This window comes from Gymnoscopelus microlampas, assembly GCF_963454915.1.
Source record: "Gymnoscopelus microlampas genome assembly, chromosome: 19".
NCBI classification, from domain to species: domain Eukaryota; kingdom Metazoa; phylum Chordata; class Actinopteri; order Myctophiformes; family Myctophidae; genus Gymnoscopelus; species Gymnoscopelus microlampas.
In genome coordinates this window covers 17,160,335-17,186,804 of record NC_139956.1, presented here as the reverse complement: position 1 = coordinate 17,186,804, position 26,470 = coordinate 17,160,335, and the positions used below count along the sequence as shown (strand labels likewise).

Genomic DNA, 26,470 nt, shown 5'->3' with positions numbered 1-26,470 from the left:
CGTGGTTGTGCCTCTCTTCGCACCCATTGGTTGCTGTTTCTTGGTTGGACAAAAATCCTCTCTCTCCATCCACTAGCATTGAAATAACGTGTTTTTCGGTTGCTTCGTATTGATATTCAGTGTATTCAATTCTTATTTTAAACTTGGTCTCAGTAAATGCATCTCAGGTGCAGTATAGTGACTGGTCATAAATTATGTTTCAGAAAATTCCACATAAACAACCATAAGACGGAACCAGGGTAGAACAAGGCAGAAAGAGCCTGCTGGTTAGTCAGTAAGGGACCAATCAGAAGGCTGACAATGGGATGACTTTGTTGTACCAGATGGATAGAAAGGTTGGGGAGAGGCTGAGGGTTGGAAAGTCCCTCTCACTTCCAACGTTTGTCTGCAGGGCCTGGACAATAAACTCAAGCAGCCACAACTCATCACCGATCAGGAAGAGGAGACGACAGAGGGTGAGAGAGTTCAACAGGGGTCTGGAGCCCCCCCCCCCCCCCCCAAAGGACCTCCCATCACTCTCAGGAAGCACCAGCGAGAGCATAGTGGCAGTGTGTGTGCACCATGTATTAGGATCCCACCGGAAACAGGTGCCCTGGTCTTCATTGTTTCCACACCAACACCCAGAAAAACAAAACAAAATAAAACAAAACGTAAAAAATGGCTGGGCTTTTTTGACTCTGCAGAAGACATGATTCATGGGTCAAAAGAGCAAATTAAGGAGAGGAAGGAAGTCTGGAGGAAAGGAATTGAATGCGGGAAAGAGAGGAGCTGTTTCACTGCTTCAAGAACATTACGAAAATACAGATTGTGCTGGGTTTACACACACACACACACACACACATTTTATCGCATTCTTTTGAAGGCCTAGACTTTGTTTAGACAGACACAAAAACTGTTATTCAATTCATCCTCCTGCCTCTTTTGGGTAGCCTCGTAAACCCCCCCCCCCCCCTCCAGAAATTGCATTTGCATTTGATTTCAGGAGGGGGGGTGGTTTACGAGGCTATCTTTTGGGGACATCTATTTGTATTTTATGTGCAAATGTACAAATCCTGTAAAACTCAGCACACATAACCAAATCTAATGGGCATGGGGCACTGAATATAAAAATAAAAATAAACTGGAAAATGACACAAACATATCAATTGATAGAAAAAGATTTAATTTGTAGAAAACCAGTCTTGTCTTTGTCCAGCAAAAGAACCCATTACACATTTTACTTCAACAATATTCTTTTTCCAATTGCTCACATTTACGTTATCAGATGTTTTGTCTCTTTAAACATTATTACATATTCATATTCCATACTTTATATACTGCACAAGACAACAAAGTCCTTTGCCTGCTTGGACTAGAAAATATAATTATCATTAAACACTAATGCCAACAACAAACAATCATTTCTTCCTTTTAAATATCTTATATTAGAAAAATACTCCATAACATTACTGCTTCATTTAACATACATGTCAAATACCATTCAGGCCCCAGGCCTTACATTTTAATGATATTAGTTGAATTACATTTTAAGATGACGAATCCAAACCTCATCAGCTACAGGACTTTGCTACAGTATACTGTATCATGAAGAAAATTAAGATTTCAAATTCTTCAACGAAACAAAAATCCAAAATAATTGTTCTGCCAAATATGGATAAAGTCAGTCATATAGAATATGACTACAAAAACAAGAATATCCTCAAGTACTTGTAATTCACTTGCTCTATCCATCAACACCATTCTCTCAATAACTTTACTTTATCCCTCTGGCTAATTCTTCACCTTGCCTTCACCTTAATTTCTTCATAAGATCTTTCTCCACTGTACATATCTTTGCCTTCTCATCTCCTCATCATCACTCCATTCCCATTCCCTTCTGTCTCTCTCCTCACTCACCCTCAGTAACACATTCCTCAATAATAGCTTGAATGTAGGAAACCTCCCAACCATCTCAGATTTACAGGAAAAAATGCAACTCCACTGCTAAAGTGTGGTCAGTCACTCAGTCGCCATAGCTCCTTGCCGGCACATACACTAAAACCAAGTGTTTAAATCTGAGCTTAAATTGACACTCAGGGTTGTATTGTGTAGTGTAGTGAAGCTAAGCTACCAGGCCCCATATCTCTGACACTTGCGTTCTATATAGCCAGTTTATATTTCAACCAGTTTAGCCACTTCTTGACAGGATGCCCTTATACTGACGACGACTCTACGGTTCACCTACACAGTAAAATCGTGTGTTAATTTAACTCTGAAAGTAAAAAATATTTCTAGTCAATTGAGACTCCAGATGCTTTAGCGTATCGGAAAAGATGACGCAAAGAGAGCTATGCAGCTAGTGGGTGAAAGTTTTTGTAAACAGCCATCTCAAGTTCAGCAAGGATGATGTAATAACTCATTATATTGCTAATATCACTTAACCCGGGATCAGTACACAACCCCACCTGATGTATTTTTAGGTGCCTCCGAAATAATAGGATGACATGGAAATAGTAAAGCCATGTGTACTGCCGCGCCCATAGATTGATTTCACATTCTGCCAGAGGTTCAGCCAGCTACCAAATCAAGCCATTTACAATAATGATGATCCAGTGGTCAGAATCCACCGTAATAGGCAGGCTCTTCAGCAAGCCTGCAGAATGGACTGGTAGGGCTCGGCCAGGACCTTGTAGCGGATCTTGGTGTTGGTGACGGCCCCGTGCTTCTGCCGCAGGTGGAGGCGCAGCTGGCTCTTGTGGCGAAAGTGTATGTCACACTTATCACACTGAGGAAACAGGGAGGAAATGGTTAGATGATCTGGCCAACATCACACAGTTTGCTGTTCTATGTCAGCACTTGTACTATTGTATCTTGTTGTATTACAGTATATCACTTGAACCCTAAACATTCCGGGGAAAACATTCTGCAAAGATAGCAAATCTACAAGCTGACAATGCATCACAACGCAATGTGTTGTGAGCTCGTAGATCGTTTATGCTTTATTTTCGGCAAAGAGATTTGGTGTTGATCGTTTATGCTTTATTTTCGGCAAAGAGATTTGGTGTTGAGAGAAATGCTAGCAGACCTAGTATAGAGCCCTGGCGGTCATGGTCTACTACGTAAGTGTATAGGGTCTAAGCAGTGGTGGAAAGTAACTAAGTACATTTACTCAAGTACTGTACTTAAGTACAATTCTGAGGTATTTGTACTTTACTTGAGTATTTCTAATTTCCAATACTTTTACTTCTACTTCACTACATCTCAGAGGCAAATATTGTACTTTTACTCCACTACAATTATTTGAAAACTTTAGTTACTAGTTACTTTTCAGATATAAATTATGATATAATGAAACATACATTAACCACTTTAAATCTATTTTATGCCTAGGCTATTTGAAAATAGCCGATCTACAAGCTCACAACGCGTCGCATCGCGACGCGTTGTGAGCTTGTAGATCTGCTATTTTCAAATATTTAGTACTTTTACTTTTGATACTTCAAGTACATTTTGATGCCAATACTATTGTACTTTTACTCAAGTAAATTTTGAATTATGAACTTTTACTTGTAACAGAGTATTTTTATATTGCAGTATTGGTACTTTTACTTAAGTAAAGAATTTGAGTACTTTTTCCACCACTGGGTCTAAGTGTTTTTAAAGCATGCGCTGTGTGTCTGTGAGCTATGTACTGTAGCTGCCTGGACAGCAACAGACACTCACCGAGTAGGGCTTCTCCCCGGTGTGAATGCGCAAGTGGCTTTTCAGTGTCTGTAGGTGACGGAAGCGGGTTCCACAGATCTGGCAGGGATATGGCTTCTCCCCGGTGTGGATCAGAACATGGGCTCTGAGGTGGGCCACCTGAACAGAACACACATAGGCTGACATAAGACCAGGTGGACTTGTGGAACACAGCAATTCAGATATGTAGCCTCATCTGACACAATAACAGGAACATCCTGTATCAAAGTAATCACAAGCATGTTGTGCATGCGCGTGTGCACACACATACACACATGCACACACATACACGCACGCGCGCGCGCGCACACACACACACACACACACACACACACACACACACACACACACACACACACACACACACACACACACACACAAAGTGGTGTAAAGTAAATAAGTACATTTACTTAAGTACAATTTACTTTACTGGAGTATTTCCAATGTTCAGTACTTTTACTTCTACTCCACTACACCTCAGAGGCAAATATTGTGCTTTTACTCCACTACAATTATTTGAAAACTTAAGTTACTAGTTACTTTGTAGATTTTCTAGATATAAACCACTTACCTTCTGCATAATGAGTGCTTTCTACTTTTGGTACTTTAAGTACATTTTTATATCAATATTTTTGTACATTTACTCAAGTAAATGTTTTATTCCCACCTATATACTTTACTAATGTATTTCTACATTGCAGTATAGATACTTTTACTTAAGTAAAACATTTGAGTACTTTTCCACCACTGCACACACACACACACAGGTCTGGACCTCACCTGGACAAATCGTGCACCGCAGGTGTCGCAGCGGTAGGGTTTCTCTCCAGAGTGGATGCGAGAATGAGTCTTCAGGTTGGCAGGCCGGTTAAACTGAGCACCACACACATTACAGCGGTATGGCTTGTCACCTGTCAGGATGAAGGTGATTACCAACTATTAGCTCACAGCATCCATAACTCTGAGCTGAGCTTTTGGAACTTCATCCATCTACTACAGTGAAACATTAAAGTCAAATACGAATCTGGCAGCCGTAACCTGGCATATTGTTTTGTAATGTGCATGTTTAGTAATAAACAAAAAGAATGATCAATAATAATTCATTATAGAAATAATTACTACTACTACGACTACTGATTGAATGGATAAGTGTACTGCCTCACCTGCACAGACAGTCTTGGTTCCACCAAGATTGCCAGAGTAACAGAATGGCACACAGTAATTCTCACGCTTGACTATATGCTGGCTGTGTTGGGCTGCTTCTGGTTCACTGGGATGGACTCTTGGAAAAATGGCACAAGGCGAAACTGAGGAAGAGAAAAAAATGTATGGCAATAAATCAAGATGTACAGTACAATATGGGAAGTGGAATATCTCTTAAGAGTGAATCCTTTTGAGGGTATGATTATGAAGTAAAGGCTAAGACAAAGGTTTGATTTGTGCCCACCTGTTCCGTGAGTGTGCACGGGAGATTCTACATGGTGGTCCACAGAGCAGGGTGGCCCCAGGGGAGGGGCTCGGCCAGAACCCTCGTAGCAGGAGGCCCGCCCCTGTCTGAAAGAGAATCCCCCTCCTTTTAATTAGATGACCAACTCAATACATCTGATGTTCAAAAAAATATTAATAATACTAAATAATATGAATGTTTTTGTTTACATTGTCATTTCTCATCCATTCATAATTTCTTTCTCTACTCCTGTTTTTACAAACGTACCTATCAATCTGACCAGGCACTTCTCCAGACCACGCCTCTCTTGGTGCTTTGGGGGTCATGTCTGTTCTGTCAGAAGTGGGTGTGTCACTTTGCTGTTCTTCTGGCTCCTCCTCCTTCACCGTGGTAACGGCACAGAGAGGGTTTAGCACGATGTACTTGTATTTTTTCCAGTTGCAGGCCTTGGGGTCTGGAGTTGGTTTGGTGTCGCTCTGGATGGACAAAGAAAACATGATTACATCAGAGAAACAAGCTTTCTTATTAAAACAAAATGTATCAAGATGCTTAATGATAATCCTAGTCCATTTAGCATCATGTAGTGACAAAGTGACTACATAATGACTACAAAGTGACTACTATACAGTAGGCCCATATGGGAGCACAGCTAGTTTTTTACAATTTGAAAATAATCACATTTAGTAGAATGGTAATTTTAAGAGTGAGTGTGTTCTAGGATGTGGAGTCATACCATGAGTCGGTTGGCGAGACTGCAGGTGTTGGACTCAGCAGGGGAGTTGGGCTGACAGCTGGAGCGACTGGGTCTATCTGGTGATGGGGTGGGACTGCCCAAGAGGGGCGACTCAGGCTGTTGTTTCAGCTCCTGTGACCTGGACTCACAGGTCGGGAAAGCCCCTGGCTTCAGAGAGGCCCCACCCTCCCCTGGGACCCTGGCAGAGAAACAAAGGAAGTGGGGTAATGAGCCAAACTTGTCAAGAGACAAAGGCAGACACAAACAAACGCACCCGCAGAAACACTCTTGGCACTCTGCAGGCACACGCATGTACACACACACACACACACACACACACACACACACACACACACACACACACACACACACACACACACACCTGTGTGTGTGTGTGTGTGTGTGTGTGTGTGTGTGTGTGTGTGTGTGTGTGTGTGTGTGTGTGTGTGTGTGTGTGTGTGTGTGTGTGTGTGTGTGTGTGTGTGTGTGTGTCTCTTACATCTCTTTTACTTTAGAAGTCCTGACAGTGTGTTGCACAAGTCTGTTTCTCTCACCTGGCAGATTTTGCTGTCGGCTGCAGAGGGACCGGGGCTACTGGCTGACGAGCTGGATTAGACATGTCCCCAAACTGGGGAGCTACAGAGGCTACAGATACACTGGAGTCCAGCTCCAAATGAGGGCGCACAGCACTCACCCTCTCCCTGTAGAACAAAATAAACAGTTAACGTCCCATGTCAAAAAAACAAAATGCACTCAAGAACATATATTACAGGTCAATGTATGCCCTGTTCACCTACATAATTGCATCTTCCAAGCTTTCGTGTCCCAAATGGGTGACCTTATCAACTAATCCTTTGTCCAACAGAGCGGTCCAGGGAGGATGTATTTTTATAGGCGGAAGGAGGAAGATCCAGAAGCATCTTCCTAGTTCCCCCGAAAAAATGTCTCTGGGATTTTTGCACTCGTTTTTGGATTCACCTGTGCAGCAGCATGAAGGCCCGGCAGGCATCGGCCACATGGTCCATCTGGAGGTACGCCGCCGCAGCGAGGACCCCGGGGGCGCTGCGTGGTGTCAGAGGCAGGCGGGACGTGTACATGAAGTCCAACAGCAGGGACACGCTGGATGGGTCCAAGGTGCTTGGTAGGAACACGGTCATGAGCTGCTCCGCCCCGTCACGCCCCTGGAGCAACACGCGACGTGAGTACAGAGTGTAGAAGAACCCGCTGTGTGTAGGAGGGGGGGGAAGAGAGGGAGCTGATCATGTGTGTAGTGTAGTTGTGGACATCATCAATACATAAGCCAGGAGTTCGGAGAGAGGGAAGGAGGCATGAGAGTGAGACTAATAGAGATAGGTGATGAACAACAATGTTAGGGGATAGATTAATAAAAATAATTAATAAATAAAACGTTATAAAGTTAAGACAGAGACGAAGACAAAAGGAAGAGACAGGGATGAACAAAGATGTGACCCTGCGTGCACCAACCTGCATGCAACGAGCACGGCACAGTGTGCCCGCAGGCGAACACTGCCGACCTCCAGGGTGGCATCAGTCAGAATGTTCCGGTGACGCAACTCGTTCAGGTTCTGCAGGACATCATCGGAGTGCCGTGTGAACTCCTTCACGTATCCCTCCGCTGTGGTCTCGGTCCTCGGCTCACCGCGGCTGTTGACCCTGTATCCTTCCACCACCTCCATCACGTTCATTGTTAGTTGCTGAATTGCGGATAGAGATAGGGGTTGGGAGTTATTGCAGGTAATCGTGTGCTAAACAGTGGTACAAGTCACAAACTAGATAAAACATATGTATCCCCTTAAACCATTACAGAGCTTCATTCAAAATTAAAAAAATTACTGCAATACGCATGGGTTGGGTGTAATGATTGGCTTAGATTTTTCTGTCTGGTGTGGACCTACCTGTGTCAAACTGACTGAATAAATAGCCTGGAGTGTCCCAGACACATTAGGTGAGACCAGCTCCCTACTCGTACCTGTGGGAGAAAAGAAAGACAGACATCAGCAAATGCCACATTATGTATGTTGCACAAAATCACACTTACTGCATACCGTAATGCCAAGAAGGAATGTGGCATGGTAATAATTTCCAAAGGTTCCTTAAGTTAAAAAAAGAAAATAACCCAAAAGAAATAACCCATGCTAGTGTAATTCAACCTCCAACTGAAACGTAATTTCTGAAGCTGTACTTAAGCTGTAAATTGCACTCTTAAGAAGAACATTCCTTGGGTTGAAACATTTTTTGCGGTGCCTGGTGCCTCAGCCAGTTGCATGGACCACATGCTCATGTGGGCCGCATTTGAATACTACTCCCGCCATGTCTTGCATGTCTCCCTTCTCTCTGACATTGTTTCCCCGTTTCTCCGCTATCTAATGAAGCAGAAATACATTTAAACAAACAAAAAAATACAGTCATAAGAAAGCTGTCTAAATGGTAAAGAAAGGTTCCATATTAAGCTCCTTATTTTGACATGATTAATCTTCAGGTTAAAACCTTTTCTTGATTTGAGATGTAGTTCTAAGGCTAAATCAGCAGATACAAAAATGCTAAAAAATAATTAATATTTCCATAAATAAATTCAAAAGTGAAAAGCCAATATCCAAGCAAGCAGTGTTATCAACAGCCACAAGAAACATCATGGGGAGTAAAATGAATTGAGAAACCACTTCCAACTCACCCCGACCAGCAGGGACGAGAATTAACGTTCACCACACTGACGTCAAACCCCTTGGCTCAGTGATCAGTCTGCAATCTAAGATGCCTCTGGTTATCCTTGGTTCACTGGCTCCACCGCCTCTGAGTAAAGAGTGTCAGTGGTGGCTAAAGGGAGGGGACTCTTTATAACGTCGTGCAGGAAGCCTCACACAACCAGTGCTCGTTTCCTCTTTCCTCAACGGCCCACGCGCACCCTGGAAGCAACGCAGGAAAAGGCCCAAGCCCAGACCCTCGGCTCCAAGTATTTTTAGTGGGCTATTAGTTTGTCTAACCCAGTAGGTCTGTGCAAAAGTAATGGCAGGAAAGCGAAGCTTGTTTTCAGGCCGCCTTGAAAAAATATATATGATAACCCCAGGGGAGGTAGGTACGTGCCTGGCTATCCAGGAGTGAGATGATCCAAATCAGCGTTTCCCCCATCTACCTACCGCTGTCGTACGCATCGCCCCTCTCCAGGTCATAGGAAACTGTATGAGAGGAAGTGAGAAGGCTACCAACTTGCTGGATAAACAAATTATAAACCCAAAAATGGAGACTTGCTATAAAGGATTTGAAGTGCTCTCTAGAAAGATGAGTTAATATATTGGGTATTGTCAGGCAATCTTACAAGTTTCACACAAAAGTAATAAGTTAATAATAAAATATTAGTATAATTCTGAAAGAAAACCATTATCTCAATAAAAGAACATGTCATTTACACAGTTGTATTTGAAAGCATATGGAAAACTGTGCTTTTGCTGAGGTGACGGATTCAGGTGAACATTAATGAGCGCTCCATAACAAGTCACCGGAACCTTCTGGCTTGCTGCCCGTTAGGACGGGGGACGTGGTTTGGGGACAGACAGGAAGGAAACAAAAAGTGTGGGGGAAAAAATTGATAGGGCTTGATGGGAGACACCTTCTCCTGGTACTGAAAAACAACTCGCCCCCTCCCTCCATGACTGCTAGAAATGTAGTGGACAGATGTGCAGGAACTCTCTGACACACACACACACACACACACACACACACACACACACACACACACACACACACACACACACACACACACACACACACACACACACACACACACACACACACACACACACCTCTCTGTATGCATCCTGCGAGGCTGCACAGAAACATGGATAAAACCACCCGCGCAGGACATCCGTCAATAATAAACCAAGCAGGAGATGAGGGAGGTGAAACAGAGGGTTCAGGGGTCTCTCATAACTTAAAAAAAAAAAGAAGGAAAAAAAGCGGAAAGTGACCTCATCATCAGTGTAGCCTTGGGTTCACAGAAAACCCGGGCACAAGACAGTTAATATATAGGGACTGCAAAAGTGCACCATGAACTGTGTTCCGCTCACATCAAAGTGTTTCACACAGACACACCTAGGATCAAAGTGTTTCACACAGGCAGGCATTGAGTGAGCAGGAGCATGCTGTTCCTAATCTCTCAAGACAGATTCAGAATGGGTTCCCAGATTGTGTTGTTCCAAGCATGACATACAGTACTTTTGAGATATACTGTATGGCGCTTGCAGAAACGGTGAGAATGGCATCATATAGCTCTGTGAATTTTCACTGATAAATGGATCGTGCGTTGTTTGATTTGATTCATATTTTCAAGTATTGCTCTTAGACTCAATTACAACAAAATGCATTTTGTGGACAGTAAAACATGCTGTATGCATGAGATTGAATCGTGCATGTAATTAAAATCTGACATGACCATGTTTGGTTATAAATCCTTTGAAAATGTGAGTCGGAAGCAGAGTGTTTGTGAGGGGTGTTGAGTGCGTGTGTGTGTCCCTTCTTTATTTGTTTGGATGGAGGCTGCATCAATTGTGTCCTTGTGGAAAAAAAAAAGAAAAAGAAAAAAGAAAAAGAAAAACAATATTTAAGAAAACAGTGAGGGAGATGTGGGTCTCGGCAACTTCCAGGCATTGTGAAAGGAACGGATGAGGGGGGCGGCTGAGGAAAAGTGAGAACATTACTAAACAGGTTCACCAATGAGCGGAAGCCATTGAGTCTGCCCCGTTGGCAAGGCTGGGGCCAAGCTAATAGTGATTTCCTGCATCATAGCCAGCCTGTCAGTGTCCATCAGCAAGCCACTGTTGTTACTAGTCAATGACAAAGTCCTACTATATATTACAGTTCTTCTCATGATTAAATGCATATTGTCTTTAGGAGCCATTAAACTATCATCCACCATCACAACAGTAACCCACCACAGTGTAAAGTTGTGCTCAAATCAATGGCAGAGCTGGAGACCAGGGCTCCTAAATTAATACACAGTTGTGACATCTCCTCCTTAAGCAACTGGAATGTGCTAAACCTAGGGGAATCCCTTCATTTTGTGGTTTCCTGGACAGACCACAGTATTGTTAACCTGACAAGACGTGTGCTCAAACCTTGCTTTGTCTGTATATTCAGCAGCTGGTGCCAAAGTGTTGACAACTACTACAGGCCCAGAAACAATAACACAGAGGCACATAAACTGTCTCTTCCTGTGATTGCTGAGTGCCCTGGACATATAAGGGCAAACAGAGAAGCCCTATAGTTTGTGGAGGAAGTGTGTGCGTGCGTGCGTGCGTGCGTGTGCCTGTGCACTCACGTTGGGGGGTACCAGCTAGTAGTTTTAGTTGTTTGTCCCCTTTGAGGCATGCAGGCAGCAATGGAGCATCAGGGGAAACAAGCAATTAAAATGAAAACATTGAATCCTAGGGGAGGGGCGAAAAAACTTTGTTTAGAGAAATGTCTTATGGAAACATGAGGATGCCTCTGATATGCTCCCCAGCTCCCAGGAGGGACGAGGGGAACTGGAACATGGAAGGGGAGGGGGAGGTAAGGCGAGAGGGTGAAAACTGTTGACTCTTGAACTCTGGGCCTCAAAATAAGAATGTGTACAAGGAGATAGAGGGAAATGTTACAACCCTCAATGCTCGACCTCCGTGCTCACTACTGCATGGGGAGCAAACTATTAGATAACAAGGAAATACATAAAAGGCAACACATTATCAGCACACAGACAGACAGACAGACAGACAGACAGACAGACAGACAGACAGACAGACAGACAGATGAAGAAAATATGTAATAAATAATAAATATAATAACAGAAATATACTGTAACTTTGATTGAGAATCTTCAGCAAAGTATAAACCAACCATTAAACAGATAGGCTGAAAACGCAGCAACATCGGAAAGCATTATAAATGGGAACTAAATGGAAAGAATACTGGTGGTCAGCTAAGTGCCAAGTGCATTTTAATGACGGACCTTGGACCTAAGGGTATGTTATTACATTATGAGGTCTACTACATCATCTGCAGCTAAAATTAGAAATGGCAAACAACTCTGAAGAGTTGTCAGTGACCAAGGAAAATATTTACAGTATAGGCTAGTATTTGAGCGACATTATCTGAAAACCATCAGAAATTTTAATGTCACACAGACATTTTTAAACTATAACACATTTGAACAAATCAAAACCCCCCAAAATAGAGATTTGATACCAATATCAGCAAGTGACAGCAGGGATATGCAATGTTGCTACAAAGTAGCAATTATATCATTGTGACATTAGAAAACATAATTTGCTATTATCTTTCTCTCACACATTACAGTAGATCTAATTTGCAATACAGTATATAGATCAACTGAATCCTCTATAAACATTACATTTCATAACAACATGAAAACTCCTACCTCAGTAGGTCAAGAGAGAAAAAAAAACGACTGTGCACTTCCTTCACTAGTCTATAGCACCCAGTAAAAAATCAAACTTCATAACCAACACAAGCAGTCGTTTAAAACTACCCTGGCTGTGATCTCTCTACATGTGAGACACCCAACAGGGTGTCATGGTGCCTGAGTTGTTTCGCATAGGCTAGTCAGGTGTCTGAGATAATGTGCCATACATTTACATAAATACATTAATAAATAACTATTCAGACCTACAGAGGTATTGGACTCTAGCGTTACTGTACATTGTAATCTGAGTGTCTACATTTGCCACTCAAAGAGAAAGATCTAGTAGCCTACAGATCTACAAAAACATGCCAAGTGGAACAATCCAGCTTTATTACAAACATTCCATACTGATAGAGACATTAAGGATTTTGATTTAGGCTAACTGCATATTGCATGCTAAATCGGACACCTTATTGTATCAGAATATTGAATGTTTCCAGTAGGGCACGACGATATGGACAAAATCAAACCAATATCAATATTGGGAGTAAAACCATATTGTTACAATTATATACATGTTTTACATTTGTTACAAAAATAAAAATGAGTGAAAATAGCACATCTTCAAGTTCACAGTGCATCACATTGCGATGACTTTTGACAATTTTTGAAAGTATAAGTGATTACCAGGAAAAGACAACACTTGAACAAATGTGAACAAATTTACATCAATTTAGGAATAGGGCCCACTCGTACTACTGTATGCCTAGGTGTAGGTGATCTACAAGGTCGACTTGCCTTGTGCCTCCCTATGGTGCCACCTTGATAAATGTCAACCATTGGTGGGAAAAGTACTCAAATGTTTTACTTTTAAAGTAAAAGAAAGTATCAATACTGCAATGTAAAAGTAAAAGTACAAAGGTATTGGCATCAACATATACTTAAAGTACCAAAAGTAAAAGTACTCATTATTACAAGTTATCATGTCTAAAATGTATAAAAGTATTTTGAAAATAGCAGGTTATTTTCAAATAGTGTTAGTTTAAATATAGCTGAAGTGGTATGTTTTGTAATAATAATCAAAATTTACAAAGTATACTACTATAACGTTTTCAAATAATTGTAGTGGAGCAAAAAGTACAATATTTGCCTCTGAGATGCAGTGAAGTAGAAGTAAAAGTGTTGAAAATAGGAAATACTCCAGGTAAAGTAAAAGTACCTGAAAAGTAAGTACAGTACTTGAGTACATGTACTTAGTTACTTTCCACCTCTGATGACAACCATGCCCCCACCGACGACCAAGAGACAGTCATCTACGTCACACATTAGGAATGCGGTGGTGACGACTGACTACTACTGCTGCTGCACCGAAGGCCTGTGTGACAAACTAACTCCACGACAAAGTAAGGCTGTTTACACCCAAACTAAATGTAAATAACAACGTTCAGTAGGAATAAGTTTCCTAGACGCTTTAATGTGTGTGAGGGAGGGGGGACGGGACGTGTATTGAATTGGGTGCGTAGATAGACAACTATTAGGCGGTGGGTTCTCCTCTTTCTGTTGGAGGCTATTCAAGTAGCAGTGTTGCCAGGTCTGCTCACTATAAGCGACTTTGGGCTTGTTTTTCTGTAAAGTTGCTTGGTTAGTTGCGGCCGGTTGCGGTTTTTTGGGGCTTGTTATAAAGGGTAGCTGTTTATTTGGGCTTGCTTTTTTATTTATTTAAACAAGTGTTTCTCAAATATTTTCTTAAAAATGTTTTGTGCCAGGGAGTAGCCATGGTTCACATGACGCTTGACAGTCATGTTTCAGGGCTATGCCAGGGAGCATTTGTGTTGTCAGAATGTTGTCAGCTTGTGTGAATGTAAAAAGAATATTCCAAATATTCCACATTTATTTACAATTGTTTTTGAAAATAGCAGATCTACAAGCTTAGCTCACCTAGATCGGCTATTTTCTAAAGGCCGTAGCCTAGTCGCTTCCTTTGGGCTTGTTTCTCTAGAACTAGTTGCTTATTTCTCTCGGATTATCTGGCAACACTGCAAGTAGCCCCCCCGGAGAGAGAGAGAGAGAGACGAGGACACGAGCTGAACTCGCGTCGCCGTTTCGCTTTCAAACAAGTAAACAAAACATGTCATTAAAGTTAAGTGTCGCCAGTTATCCTTCCATGGCATATTATTTAGATGTTTCGAAGCTGTTAATTTGACACAATTATGACGCAAACGAGGCCAGTTTTAGACGCGAAACAACACAGGGTTGCAGCTGCTACGGTTTTGCTTTTACACATTTTTGAATGAAGCAGCAGAAACGTAAAGATACGTTCACCCTCTGGTCTGCAGCTGAGCACAGCACAGTCAGCACACACACACTGAAGTGACTGAACTGAGCAGCATGTTGTCGTTTTGTGTCCCTAGATGATCACACTGAAGGGAACGACAAGAGACGAGGTGGAACTATAAGGTAGGAAATGATGTTGTAGTAGTAGTACTGTACTAGCATCATATTGATTGTTTTTCCGCTGTCCTCTGGTCTACATTTCACGCCATATTGTTTTCATCGCGGAAGTTTACATTTGATGCATAACGACAGCAGTGTCTCACTATCCTGGTTACAATGTAACAACTTTGACAGTCGATGCACTGAAGTTATCGTTGTTGACGCGCTAGCCGTTGGTAACCGGAGGAGTCCCTCAGGGCTCAATACTAGTTTATTTTATGTCATTGAATGTGGGGAAAGCTGCCGCTGAAAATAGCAGATCGACAGAAGCTCACAACGCGTTGTGAGCTTGTCGATCTGCTATTTTCAGCGACATGCCGACATCTTTCACCACAATACGGATGCTGGGGTTTGTTTGAGTGGTTAAGAGATGCGAGCTACTATGGCTATCGATGTGCAACTATAATGATCTCCGTAGCGAAAGCCACGCACTGTAACAACCTCGGCAAATGGCTTAAATCACAGAATGATAAAGCCGTCGTGATTAATTTCATGGCCCAGCAATCCTCCGATTTGAGTTGAGTGCTCAGGCCGGATTACGAAAGGGTTTAAATCAGGTCGGTACTATAGTGGGGCAGTCACTCACTGAGGCAGAGTCACTGTATAATATTGTTGTAATTGGACACTGAATAAAGGCAATCAAATCCCATGTCAATACAGCAGGAGTCTGGTGATTAAAGCAGTTCATCGCCAGAAAGACTTAAAGGATGAAACAGAAACCACATCAATTAGGATGTGGTTGAAATACTGTATCCCTTGTAGGCTACATTGTTTTCTCTTTCCTGGCTATAATCCTCTTACAAGCGGAAACATCATTCCAGAGTAAAGACTGGCATATAACCAACATGGGTGTGTTCTGTCGGTTTCACTTTTTTGACAGTGCTGAAATTGCTGTATGCATTCCCAGTGGGGACCTCTGTACGTGAATGCATAGATTTAAATAAGACATCAATCTTTTCTGAGTGATCTTTTATCACTCAGACAGGGGCGGCAGTGACTCAGGATATAGAGTGGCAGCTTGGGGAACAGAAGGTCCCTAGTTTGAATCCGGGCACCCCCTGAGTTGCTGTCTAAGTGCCCTTGAGCAAGACACTGAACCGCTAATTGCACCCGATGAGCAGGTTGCATGGTTTCCTCTGCCGTTGGTGTATGAATGTGTGTGTGAATGGGTGAATATGAAGTACATTGTAAAGCGCTTTGGAGAAAAGTGCTATCTAAATGCAGTCCATTTACCAGTACTGTCCAAAAACCACCAACACCAAAATGATTGGAAAATAGGCTATAGTACCCAGCACACACGTGTCCCAGACTCATGAGTCATGACCAACACTTTGCCCGAGAGAAGTGTGTGAAAGAAATGCTTTTATGTATAGTTAATATATTCCTTAAGCCCAATTTATATATTATACATGATTATATGATCTAGTGCGTGTAAAATAGCCGATCTACAAGCTCACAACATGTCACACGTGCAACGTGTTGTGAGCTTGTAGATGAGCTATATTTTCGGTGTGCGACACCGCCTAGTAATAGAGCATAAATTAGGCATTAAGTGTATCCTAACGCTTTTGTGTTTTTGTAAGTATTCTCCCCCGCTCCTCTTGACTTGCCAAGAACAAGAAGACAGCATTTTATTGGTGACACTGCTCACCACCAGTTCGACTTACAAGATGAAACAGAAACCACATCTATTATGATGCGGTGAAATACTGTATCCCTGTCCGCTACATAGTTTTCTCTTTCCTGGTTATAATCCTCTTACTAACAGAAACATCATCTCAGACAAAAGACTGGCATATAACCAACATGAGTGTGTTCTGTCGGTTTCACTTCTTTGACAATGCTGAATTGCTTTCCCAATGGGCACCACTGCATGTTTGAATAAGACCACGCCAATGGCAATCTTTTATCACTCACAGACTGTCCAAAAAAAACCCAAACAGAAAAGGATTGGAAAATACAGTACCAGCACACACATGTCCCAGACTCATGAGTCATGCCCGAGAGAAGTGTGTGAAAGAAAGACTTTTAAGATTTGTTGTTGGTTTTATGTATAGTTCTTAATGTCTGCATGAAGTCCAATTTATCTAAAGACTATGTAGTGTGCGGAAAATAGTCTACAAGCTCAAGCTCACTACACGTCACAGTGTTGTAAGCTTTTAGATCTTGTGTGACACCATTGTACAATGGAGCATAACTTAGGCTTTAAGTGTATCATAACGCGTTTGTGTGTTTATATGTATGCCCCCCCCCCTTTCCCTTGCCAAGAAGACAGCATTTCATTGGCAGGGGTCTTTCAAAAGCTGGTTACACCTTTGTCAACTCAGCTGTTGTTATTTATCCTCAACAGGATATGTAATATATTGTTGTGAACCAGGTGTTGATGTACAGACATATGACAGGACACTTCCTGTCTAGTTTTTGTGTTGACTTGAGTTGAACTCATCTATACTGCCATGTAAACAGACAGAGACAATAACTATTGTGGTGGATACAGTCAATGGTAGCTATGGAGGTGCACCTGTAAGTGTGTGTGTGTATCTGTGTTTTTGTTTGCTTGTTTGTGTGTGCACTGTGCACATTCAAGGGTCTTGGTGTTCATACACGCGTGTCGGAGCATAGTGCGGATCTGGTGGAATTCCCCAACCCTTTGGGAATGACTGTTCCCTTCCTGCTCCTCAACTAGAAGCCCATTGTTAAGTGCATGTGTCTGCGATGCAGCATCTCTCGGTTTCCAGTGGTTACCTATGACACAAATACACACAGAAGCTACAGCTATGGGTCATGTGAATCTGAGTGGGAGCTGAAACGGAATCCTGCACATTCACTGGGCGGGAAGCAATTTCAGCAATTTCAGCAAAGTCAGTATGACAGAATCTAACTTGGTGGGATACTGCAGAGCAGGTTCTGATTTGTGCTCAGATGGGGAAAATTCACCATAAGCAAAATCAAACGTGCCATAACAGTCACGTAACCACGTAATCCTTATTTACTTGGTTGTATGACGAATAGCAAAAAAATAATCTAATCTACAAGCACACAAGGCATCACAATGTGATGCATTGCGAGATGGTAAATCTGCCATTTTTGGCATTTTAGGAAAATGTTGGAGATTTTTGGAAAAAATCAGTCCAAAATATCGATGCCAGGATGAAAGTAAAAAAAAAAAGTTAATAAAAAAAATAATTATAGGTCTGCCTATGCAACAAAACTAAAACCAAAGTGATAGTTTATAGATGTGATGTGAGAGTGCGACTACCAGCTCCAGGTGCCTGTCACCCAGAACTGGTAGTGAACAATAACCACGATGAAACCTAACACAAACATCTTCCTTTGTCCCACTGTGGCCTCACAGTAGCCTGTCATGTCTGGTCCTACCTGGCTGCCGCCAAGGACTCAAGATAACCCAGAGCGTGTGGTCCCCCAGATGTCTCACTCAGGAGGTCAAGCCATCTACCGAACCCCCAACAAAAAGGGCACATCAGACCCCCGACCTAAATATGGCCTCTATGACCAGAATGGAGGGGGAGGAGGTGGGATGTCTAATAGATACATGGCTACTGGGCCCACAGGTAAGATCACATCAGTCAACATAATACATGTTGCAAGAAACAGTGGAGTCGACTAAAGGTCTCATTAGAAAGAATGAATGAATGTTTGCCTATTATGACCAGAATAGGGATGCTAGGGTTCAAGTGGTCATTTTATTCATTAAAAAAAAGTTACAGTAGTGCAACTTTAAGGCCAAGATAATAAACACTCACAGATTTGATGCCTATCCTCCAAATAAAAGGTGGACCCATGCAGCATCCCTCTAGTGATCACTTTTACGCACCTCCTCATGGACCCAAAGAGGACCGCAACTGGAGCCCTCACATGGACAGTTATGAGCTAATGGTAAGTGGCTATTGAGTAATTTAGCTTAATATAGAATACAGCTTTTTGTGTTTTATACAATTTACATGTGTTTTACAATTAAAGCTGTGTGTAGGGGTCTGGACCGCTGGCATAGCGGTCCAGGTACCTAGGCTCTAAAGTAGCCTGACAGTGCGTAGCGGGTTCGAGTGGCCGATGGCCTTTGCTGCATGTCACCCCCCATCTCTCTCCCCATTTCCTGTCAGCCTAGTGAGCCTACTATCCTATCCTATCAATAAAGCATAAAAGCACTGTGTAGAAAAATAGGGAAATTATTAATACTTAATACATACACAATGATGTTTCAAAAAACTTTAATGAAATATGCGCTGCTCGCTGCTGATAAACTAATGTATTTGAAATACACTTGCTTGTAGCACCGGGGCCATGAAAAGCCTGTGGGCCATCATTCCAACATTGATGCAGACATAGACTCTCTAACATCTATGCTGGCAGACCTGGACAGTCACCCTCACAACTCCAGCACACAGGTATGGCAACACAATCAGCAACAATAACCCTTCATCAGAACGTTTATCCACTTGTGTCTAAAGCAGTAGTTGTTTATTTCTTTATAACGTTTAAAATGTTTCACAAAATACACATCCCCCAACCGCCATCCCACCCAGAATTCCCACCCTTCAGCATAAATGAATAAATAAACATGGAGAAGTGGAGGGTCAACTTTTATCATATCATATGTTTTGCCATAACGTTTAAACAGTGCCACTGAAACGTCATTTTTCTCACCGCTTTCTTGCTCTCCACAGTTGTATGACAACGTGCCTTACAACAAACACCTTTCTTGCTCTCCACAGCTGTATGACAATGTGCCTTACAACAAACACCTCTCAGGGGACCGTTACACGTCCGCAACCCAGAGTGGACAGAGCGGACCTTCGCCCCAGGGACGCCCATCTATGGGTTACCCGCCTCATCCCCAAAGCCAGTACCACCCAGCACCACCATACTCCAATGAGCACCAGGTGCCCCAGTACCCCAGCTCCCATCAGCAGGAATACTACTCCTCCTCATCTTCGCCTAAGCCCTACCCCCAGCCCGTCCCCGCCTCTTACACCACAGCCTCCACGCCTACTGGCCCCAGGTTCAGTGTGCAGGTCAAGACGGCCCAGCCTGTCACCTATTCCCAGACTGGGAGACAGGCTGAACAGGCCTACACTCCACCGCCTCCCCGCCAGCACACATCACGCCCCCCACCCCAGACTCCGAGTGGTCCCCAGGGCTGGTACTCTCAGCATCCCGCTTCCCAAACCCAGGAGATGCACTCAGAGGCAGTGTACAAGGGGAGTGCCACGGGTAATGGAGGAAGACCCAGCCAGGTTTCCATGTCTAAGAGGGGACTGGAGAGCAGCCAACCAGGGGCAGGACATAGTCTGGCCTATCAACCTAGCAAGGTAGGTTCTGAGTGGTCCTCTTCCTTGCAAAGTCATCCCTTTTGATCCCTACGTACATATGATAGGTCATTTTAAGCGCGGAGTCTTGAAATTGAAATCTGCACAGCACACTGGTCCTTGTGAGGTGCCAGCCAACGGAATAAACACGAAATAATAAAAGAGTATAGCCGCACACTCGTAGCTGCCGATGGAAATCTTATTGTGGACACAAAGACATAAAAATGACCAACGTTTCGGACAGACAAGCTGCCTTCTTCAGGGTAAAAGAAGAATAGTATGTGTGACAGTCCATTGCAGATCAGCGGGGTGTGACACTCAATCAGCCCATTTACCAGTGGAAAAGTACTGGGTTGAGATGGAGCACAGGTGACGACTCAGATTGACCTAAATTCAGGAATAATTTCACATGCGAATGGCCAATATAATACATACATACATGTCTAAATAGCCTAATCGAGTAACTGCAGAAGAAAAACGAAAAGAACCACAAAAGGAAAAATATATATAATACAGTGCATTAAATATACAACATTGTGAATGATTTTTAAGAGAGGACTAAAAACCTACCTTATTAACAAAGCATTTTTTTTTTGCTACACTGCCTAGTGCCTTTACCTCTAGGCTTTATACCCTCATGTTTTAAATGTTTTGTTTCAGTTTCTCAGATGTTTTTTAATGATGTGATGATTCTTTTTTTAATGCAATTTTTATGCAATTGTAGCACTTTGATATTTTCACAAATGTAAAGTGCATTATAAAGATGAATATATGAACCCATTATTATTATTATCTGCAATGGGTGTCATCCTTGTATTTAATGTCACACATGCCATTCTTTTACCCTGAAGAAGGCAGCTTGTCTGTCTGAAACATTGGTCATTTTTCTGTCTCTGTGTCCACAATAAAATTGACAGAGTGTATGGCTATACTACTTATTATTTAGAATTCAAAGAGAGCCATCAAGAGATAAATAAATCCATGTATGTCGCAGTGTTTACAAAAGGAGGCCCCTTACTCATATTTCCTATTCCCTCCATTAGGGGTCAGCAACAACAAGGCCTGAGGAAGAGTTGGATCGACTAACCAAGAAACTGGTGTATGACATGAATCACCCCCCTGTAGAGGAATATTTTGGTACCGTCTTTATTGATATTTTTATTTATTTATTTCTATCCTGCCAATCTGTTATTAAAACATATTTTTCATCATTAACTTGCCAACGTCATATTCTCCCCATAGCTACTCGTATTTGTTCTGTACACTAAGTAGTTTTTGTTTCATCCATTTCGTCTCAGGTCGGTGTGCGCGTTGCGGTGACAACGTGCTCGGTGATGGCAGCGGCTGTATTGCTATGGAACAGGTGTTCCACGTGGAGTGTTTCACTTGCATCACCTGCCATGCTCGTCTCCGAGGCCAACCTTTCTACGCCCTGGACAAGAAGAGCTACTGTGAGAGCTGTTACATTGTGAGTAGAGGCACTGCAGTAGTTGGCTAAAGGCTAATTCATAGGTACTTCGTCATATGATGCAGTCCTTTGACATAGTCTACTGTTCAAGTTTTCTTTTTTAATTTCTGTTAAATTTTTAACACTGTTAAATTATTTTAACAGTTTTTTTTTTTACATTACCTGTATATAGTTTTATAAGCCACTTTCTAACACTTATTATTCATGCTCCAATATTTTTCAGAGCACCCTAGAGCGCTGCTCCAAGTGCTCTAAACCAATCTTGGACCGTATCCTGCGGGCCATGGGCAAGGCGTATCACCCCCGCTGCTTCACCTGTGTGGTTTGTAACTGCTGCCTGGATGGAGTGCCCTTCACTGTGGATGCCACTTCCCAGATCCACTGCATAGACGACTTCCACAGGTCCGTACACGACTCGCTATATACTGAAAGACCATTCATTTTGATCCTGTTCAGACAAAGTGAACGATATCTGCCATTTTAATCTATATTTTTTGTGCTGTTAATTACATCCATATTGATCCTTATTCTTCATGACAGGAAGTTTGCCCCTCGCTGCTCGGTGTGTGGTCAGGCTATCATGCCAGAGCCTGGTCAGGAGGAGACGGTCAGGATAGTCGCCCTGGACCGGAGTTTTCACGTCGACTGCTACGTCTGTGAGGTACAGTAGCCCTTAGTACTGTTGTACATTGCAGGCAGTTAAATTCTTGTACTCCAAGCTTTCCTCAACATTATGGAGACTATGGACCAGTGTACAGCATTCTTCAGCGATGTAATGCATAGATAGAAATAACCTGAAAAATATAAAACTAAAACAATCTCTGAGACTTGAATTGAGCTGACTGACGCGTTCATCTCCTTCAGGAATGCGGTCTCTTGCTGTCCTCTGAAGGTGAGGGCCGTGGCTGCTACCCACTAGATGGCCATATCTTGTGCAAGAGCTGCAGTGCTCGCCGCATCCAGGACCTGTCGGCCAAAATCTCTACTGACTGCTAGCACTCCTATTGGCTGCTCGAGCCCTTCAGTGTCCATACGTCAGCCAATCATGGGGTCCAGGGGTCAAGTCCTTTTCCAAATGAAATCATTAATTTGAGAAGGTTCACTATATTATGGATTCTATATGGTTTTGATCTCATGCTGCCTCTGCCTGTTAAAACCGGGAGATAGGTACTCTAGAATCAACATAAATGATAGGGTTCCCTCTAGTCTAGTGGCACTCAGTTCCGATACAAAGAGAGGAACATTTATGGCTACTGTTAACATTGACAATAGGGCTTTGTACTTTGGATGTGTCCCAAACCCAATTCCCTGCCATGTTATAATTCATTTCAGTACACTACAACACTGGTTCTCAACCTGGGGTCCTTTGGGAATAATGGGTCTGTAACACTCTGAAAGTCCCAGAAATAATAATTGTATCAAACTTGGGGTCCTTGAAATTAAAAAGGTTGAAAATCACTGCACTACAGTACATTTCTTGATTAAAGGGGTATTTCATTTTAAAACACTTCTGGGGTAACTTTTACATCTACTCAAGAGTTTGTGTGCAGCCCAGACAGTTTTTAGGTTGCTTGATTCAATATTTAGATGTTTAATATTAATTTGATCAGATATGCTCCCCTCCCATTTAAGCCCATTCAGCTTCAAACTCCATGTTATCCATGTTAGACTAATTCAAAACACATGTCCCTGGTTCTTTTTTTGCCATTTTTCTTATTTCCAATCTTCACAATTAAACAATAAATTGAATAATGGATTTAACAATTCCACAACTCCAAACTCCTGTTAAGTAAAAAAATGAAAAGACTATTTGAAAAATTATGGTCTGGCGTGTACACAAAAGCCCAAGTAGGCATTAAAATGTCCTCAAGTGTTAAATGAAAGAACCCCTATATTAGTGCTGCACAGTGGCCCTGATCTGCAGGCAGCTAGGGCTACACTAATCATTTAATTCCCTAAACTCTGGGTTTGGTTAACTGTGTCCTTATTGCCTCTTGTACTCTCCCCATCAGAGACACTGACCATATAGTGTATGTTGAGCATATTTGTTAAGGGGGAAAGGAGAGATTGAAGGGAATGCTATCCAGGACAATTTCCTCCATGCATGGAGGTAATCGGTGAAAAAGTCTCAATAATGTATACTTGTATATTTTGAAATCACCACACTATAACGTACTTAACTGCCTCAAAACAAATGCATTTGAGATGCACATAATGCAGCACTACCTGTAGCTCTCTATAACATGAAGTTTTGCTTGGAGGGTTTATCTGTTGCGTTGGAAAGCATGTCGTTTTAATGCAGTGAACTTTTGCAGTGCGTAGGCTAATAGGATCAGAAAAGTAGACCGAACGAGTGTGTGGTGAACTTGAGAAGACTAATGATTATCTCTGGGTTCTTGCAGAAGGTGAGAACAATGTAGAACACGACTAAAAATGTTTACCCCATATCAACTTTAAAGTATCACAATATTACATACCATAGTTATTAAAACAAACCGTAGAGATTTTCTTAATACGAGCCAAATCAACACTTTGATTGTTGAATGTCCATAAAACAAGGCAACTCAATGCGCTTATATCAGCTTTTGTATTTACTTTGAATCATTTTTGTTTGGTTGATACTTGACTGTTACATTTGAAGATGAAAGGTGCAATGAAGTCAAACGCCACTATTTAATGGGAAAAACAGGGTGTTCATCTGACAAGATGCTTGTTGGTCATGAAAACATCCTGCTGTGTACATGGCTGTAGCTTGAACGTCATGTATGGAGTTCTGCTTTATGCTTGTCCTTGCACTCCTGTCAGCCCATTTGGTCATATTTGTGAGCCTATATGTTACAGTACAGTATTTATAATAACGTTTTTCGATTTCGTTTTAGTTCTGTCTTTCCGTCCCAGTTTTCTTCAGTTTTCTGTGTATGTCAAGGGCTAGTAACTAAAGCCTTATTCCAAGAATCTTCATTGTGATGATAATCCTTTGAAACCCTTTAGTCTTTGTGAATCCTGTGTTCTTGTTACATAACTTGATCATGCTAAAATGGGTAATCAGCACAACGCTTTTGACAGTAGCATTTTACACAATTTCTAATTTATTTCATCTCATTGTTATGACTTTTTGTATTCTCAAGTTGTTCAATCTTGTCATGTTTTGAAATTCTTAACCATGCCAATTTTGTGTCATAGAAATCATACTCCAAAAGTTGTCTACTTTATATTTTTGTGCTGTTATAAGATATCCTTCCGTCTTGTGGCTCAGTCTTAGCCTGGATGGCTAACAACCTATGTAAAGTTTTGGAATGCTGTGAAGTGTAATCTGTGAACGCAGACTGATTGGTTCTAAGCCCATGGTACTGCAGCAGACCAATGTTCATAGAATAACCCAAGAAGGCTTTTGTACTGACAAAATGATACAAATGGTTGTAAAACTCATTTTGTGAGCAGTAGGACCCAAGTAGTTGAAGTGTGTGGGGATGTGTGTTGATCCATGTGTGCATTGTTTCTCCTAATACAGATTGTAGTATGTAATTGATGCATACATATTAAAATATACATTTTTCAGCGAGTCAATTGACACCATTGTCATATTTTCTTGTATGAAATAAGTGTCGTAATGGCCAGTATTATCTTTTTCGCTGGTTAAGGTAAGTGGGTTAAATAAGTGTTAAATAGCTCTATATTCTGATACGATAGTACTCATTGCAGAGTGTTTAGTTCTCTCCTGTTCTTTACTAAACAGAAAATGCATTTTCAGGTCGGGATACCAATGTTTTCCAATCAGGAGAGAGAAATCCCACAGGATATAGATAAGTGAAATAAGAAGAGATGACATGACGAAGAAATGATCACACAAAATTGGAACTGGGACGCTATAAAATTGAAGCAGATAAATGGGTACTCTCCTGAAAATGTAGTTTCTGTTTATTAAAGAGTTGGAATGGAGAGACAGGCTGACCCCTGTTACTGAACAAACACCCTATAGCAATGTAGGTAAGAAAAAAAGCAGGTGCTCAGCTATAAATATAACTAGTGCCTTTTCCACTTTGGTGGTATTTGAACCCTATAGCAATGATTACTATCATAAAATAGTGTTTTCACCTTTAACACATTTTTGGTTTGTTTTAACCAAAAAATATCACTTACCCTAGCTACTATGCCATTAGTCTACCCCGAGGTATTTCCTATATATGTATTCCTACAGTAAGGAAGTCAAACATACACATGGATACAGAATATGCTGAACTAAAGCAATAACACAACTAGGAAAACGTCTTATAATGAAAGACCCTGAGACCACTGGCAAGAATCATGGAATATATTTTATTATCTGGACATAATGATGCTCCAGCTCAAAACCCTCTCATGTTAACATGAGGTAAATGTCTTCCAAAAGAAGTTCCGGCAGCCTGCCTTGCGCTCTCGGTGGGATTGAGGCAGGTGTCGCCGCACTACCTCTTCCCTGACCCCTGACTCTTCCTCCAGCTCAGGTAGTACCTCATTTTCTCCTGCAGTGACCACTTCAGGCACAAGCTTCAGGAGGAGCAGGAGGTTGAGGTCCTAGACAAGAATGGAAGAGGGACATATCTATCTTATGAAATTTAAAAACTCGCTAATAAAAACAGAATTGACATAGAATTAACCTGGAGCTGGCCCACAGTCCACTGTAATGCCACTGATCCATGCTATTGTGAGAGAAACAAAATGTATCACTATGCCACTTACCTCATCCTTCATGAAGTCAGACTTCAGTAGTTCTGTCATCATGTCCCTGTGTGGAGCGCTGCTGACTCTGACCAGCAGCACAGTGGAGAGCAGAACCACCAGGAGAACAGGAAGATGAGCGTGCACCATCTTCACCGTCAACAGACAAATA

At 42.0% G+C, this 26,470-nt stretch overlaps 3 protein-coding genes across 7 annotated transcripts; 1 reads left to right on the top strand and 2 right to left on the bottom strand.

The window, feature by feature from the left end:
* Window positions 1-1,147: 1,147 nt before the first annotated feature.
* On the bottom strand, window positions 1,148-8,729 carry bcl6b (BCL6B transcription repressor). 2 transcript variants are annotated; one of them, XM_084042941.1, is made up of 12 exons: window positions 8,593-8,729; window positions 7,817-7,890; window positions 7,386-7,615; window positions 6,879-7,124; window positions 6,455-6,601; window positions 5,901-6,099; window positions 5,435-5,643; window positions 5,168-5,274; window positions 4,884-5,027; window positions 4,501-4,631; window positions 3,703-3,840; window positions 1,148-2,764 (listed from the first exon to the last, which is right to left on the bottom strand). In XM_084042941.1, exons 3-12 carry the CDS (start codon window positions 7,604-7,606, stop codon window positions 2,624-2,626), a joined length of 1,683 nt encoding a protein of 560 aa, XP_083899067.1. In that variant the 5' UTR covers window positions 7,607-7,615; window positions 7,817-7,890; window positions 8,593-8,729; the 3' UTR covers window positions 1,148-2,623. The 2 variants fall into 2 exon arrangements, with proteins under 2 accessions (XP_083899067.1, XP_083899068.1); XM_084042942.1 differs by lacking the exons at window positions 7,817-7,890; window positions 8,593-8,729 and having other exon boundaries at window positions 6,879-7,081; window positions 7,386-7,518.
* Window positions 8,730-13,645: 4,916 nt separating this feature from the next.
* On the top strand, window positions 13,646-25,167 carry trip6 (thyroid hormone receptor interactor 6). 4 transcript variants are annotated; one of them, XM_084043694.1, is made up of 11 exons: window positions 13,646-13,715; window positions 14,724-14,769; window positions 18,161-18,377; window positions 18,599-18,702; window positions 19,098-19,211; window positions 19,539-20,135; window positions 21,176-21,269; window positions 21,431-21,600; window positions 21,824-22,002; window positions 22,141-22,261; window positions 22,465-25,167. In XM_084043694.1, exons 3-11 carry the CDS (start codon window positions 18,170-18,172, stop codon window positions 22,594-22,596), a joined length of 1,719 nt encoding a protein of 572 aa, XP_083899820.1. In that variant the 5' UTR covers window positions 13,646-13,715; window positions 14,724-14,769; window positions 18,161-18,169; the 3' UTR covers window positions 22,597-25,167. The 4 variants fall into 4 exon arrangements, with proteins under 4 accessions (XP_083899820.1, XP_083899817.1, XP_083899819.1 ...); XM_084043691.1 differs by having other exon boundaries at window positions 19,491-20,135; XM_084043693.1 differs by having other exon boundaries at window positions 13,656-13,715; window positions 18,153-18,377; window positions 19,491-20,135.
* A 795-nt stretch (window positions 25,168-25,962) lies between these two features.
* Window positions 25,963-26,448, bottom strand: sst5 (somatostatin 5; the record flags this gene model as incomplete). The annotated part of the gene is made up of 2 exons (XM_084042273.1): window positions 25,963-26,154; window positions 26,320-26,448. The coding sequence occupies 2 exons, from the start codon at window positions 26,446-26,448 to the stop codon at window positions 25,963-25,965; spliced, it is 321 nt and encodes a 106-aa protein (XP_083898399.1).
* Window positions 26,449-26,470: the final 22 nt, after the last annotated feature.

Bases quoted from the DNA above. Each gene is read 5' to 3' on its own strand.
- bcl6b (XM_084042941.1), bottom strand. From the start codon at position 7,606: ATGAACGTGATGGAGGTGGTGGAAGGATACAGGGTCAACAGCCGCGGT. The intron at 6,602-6,878 runs GTGAATCCAAAA...TTTGTTCTACAG, and splicing joins GCCTTCATGCTGCTGCACAG to GGAGAGGGTGAGTGCTGTGC. The intron at 5,028-5,167 runs GTGGGCACAAAT...TCTCTTCCTCAG, and splicing joins CGTGCACACTCACGGAACAG to TTTCGCCTTGTGCCATTTTT.
- trip6 (XM_084043691.1), top strand. From the start codon at position 18,170: ATGTCTGGTCCTACCTGGCTGCCGCCAAGGACTCAAGATAACCCAGAG. The intron at 18,703-19,097 runs GTAAGTGGCTAT...ACTTGCTTGTAG, and splicing joins TGGACAGTTATGAGCTAATG to CACCGGGGCCATGAAAAGCC. The intron at 19,212-19,490 runs GTATGGCAACAC...TGCTCTCCACAG, and splicing joins CTCACAACTCCAGCACACAG to TTGTATGACAACGTGCCTTA.